At 61.6% G+C, this 1,373-nt stretch overlaps 1 protein-coding gene across 2 annotated transcripts in view; it reads right to left on the bottom strand.

Annotated features, from left to right (window-relative positions):
- The window catches only part of AGAP3 (ArfGAP with GTPase domain, ankyrin repeat and PH domain 3), a 104,896-nt gene that overhangs the window by 46,846 nt on the left and 56,677 nt on the right, over window positions 1-1,373 (bottom strand). For both annotated transcript variants that reach the window (XM_015408626.1, XM_015408627.1), the window contains exon 6: window positions 1,159-1,293. In XM_015408626.1, coding sequence (XP_015264112.1) covers window positions 1,159-1,293 — 135 coding nt within the window. The remainder of the gene's footprint in view (window positions 1-1,158; window positions 1,294-1,373) is intronic.

Here is a 1,373-nt window from a genome sequence, read left to right as displayed (position 1 = left end):
CTCCCGAGGAGCCCATCGTCGGCCTCAGACCCTCCTGCCGACGGTGGGGGTGGGACGGGGCGGGGGCCTCCCCTCCGGGCACAGAGCTCCCCCCTGGGTGTTCTCCAGGCAGCAGCAGCAGCAGCCGGACAGGTCTCCGGGGCGGCTACCCACGGACAGTGCCGGGTGCACTCCTGATGTGAAGCCCTGCCAGCAGCCCCCCCTCCCACACACACAACCCCCAAAGGAGAGGGGGGGGGGGAGGCTGGGTGCGTCGGGGACAGGCCTGAAGCCACGGTGGGGCATTCCAGGGCCCCGCCCCCTTCATTGAAAGCCCCGCCCCACAAACGGCCATGCCAGAACGCTCGTTTTTGAGGAGAGGCACACACACACACACCACAGTCTGCTGGTGGCAGCTGCCAGGGGGAGGGTGCCGCCGTTTGCCTTCCGGCTTCCCTCTCCCTCCCACTGTGGAACTGGGGGGGGCATCACGGGACCTGGGGGGGGGGAACAGCTCAGAGGGCATTTTAATGCCTTCTGAGTTCCCTTCCGCAGGGCAAGAAAGGTATTGGAGATGTACTGAAGGTACCCCTCTGGAGTGCCCTTTGTCTTGCCCCGTGGAAGGGAACCCGGAAGGCATCTGAACGCCTGCTGGAGGCAGTGGAAATTCCCTCTGAGCTGTTTCCCCCCCTTAGGAGCTGTCCCTCGAAAGGAAGGGCTAGAAGCAAGCCCAGAGCCTCCCCCTCTAAAGGAAAGCATTCAGATTGATTTTATTAACTGCCATTTAACACCCCCCTTTAAAAATGTAAATGCCCCCGAAAAGAAAGAAGAAGAGGAGATTGGATTTATACTCTGCCCTTCACTCAGAGTCTCAGAGTGGCTTACAATCTCCTTCCCCTTCCCCTCCCCACAGCAGACACCCCGTGAGGTAGGCTGGGCCGAGAGGGCTCTGACAGAAACTGCTCTTTTTCAAGGACAGCTCTTATCAGAACTACGGCTTGCCCAAGGTCATCCAGCAGCTGCGAGTGGAGGAGGAGTGGGGAATCAAACCCGGTCCTCCCAGATGAGAGTTCGCCTGCACTTCACCACGACACCACTGCTGGCTACGTGCGTGGCCGGGGCCTGCCCTCCCCAATCCCTTCTCCCCCCCCCCCCCCCCGCCAGCCAACCCCCAGGTACCATCTTGGAAGACCCGCTCCACATTCAGCCCATAGGTGGCGCAAGTCTCGTAGTAGGTGCAGCGCTTCAGGTCGTTCGAGAGCTTCCTGGCTCGGGAGTCATCGATGACCCGAGGGTTGGTGGCACTGATGGCATCTGCAGGCAGAGAGAGAGAGACAGTGGCACTCGCTTGCTTCCTGGAAGGGCCGGGGCACAGCCGGGGAGTGAGAGCGAGT

The sequence above is a fragment of the Gekko japonicus genome, unplaced genomic scaffold (assembly GCF_001447785.1).
Source record: "Gekko japonicus isolate JY-2015 unplaced genomic scaffold, Gekko_japonicus_V1.1 scaffold1794, whole genome shotgun sequence".
Lineage (NCBI taxonomy): Eukaryota > Metazoa > Chordata > Lepidosauria > Squamata > Gekkonidae > Gekko > Gekko japonicus.
Note: the sequence above shows the minus strand (reverse complement) of the source record. Positions and strands in the feature narration are given on the sequence as shown.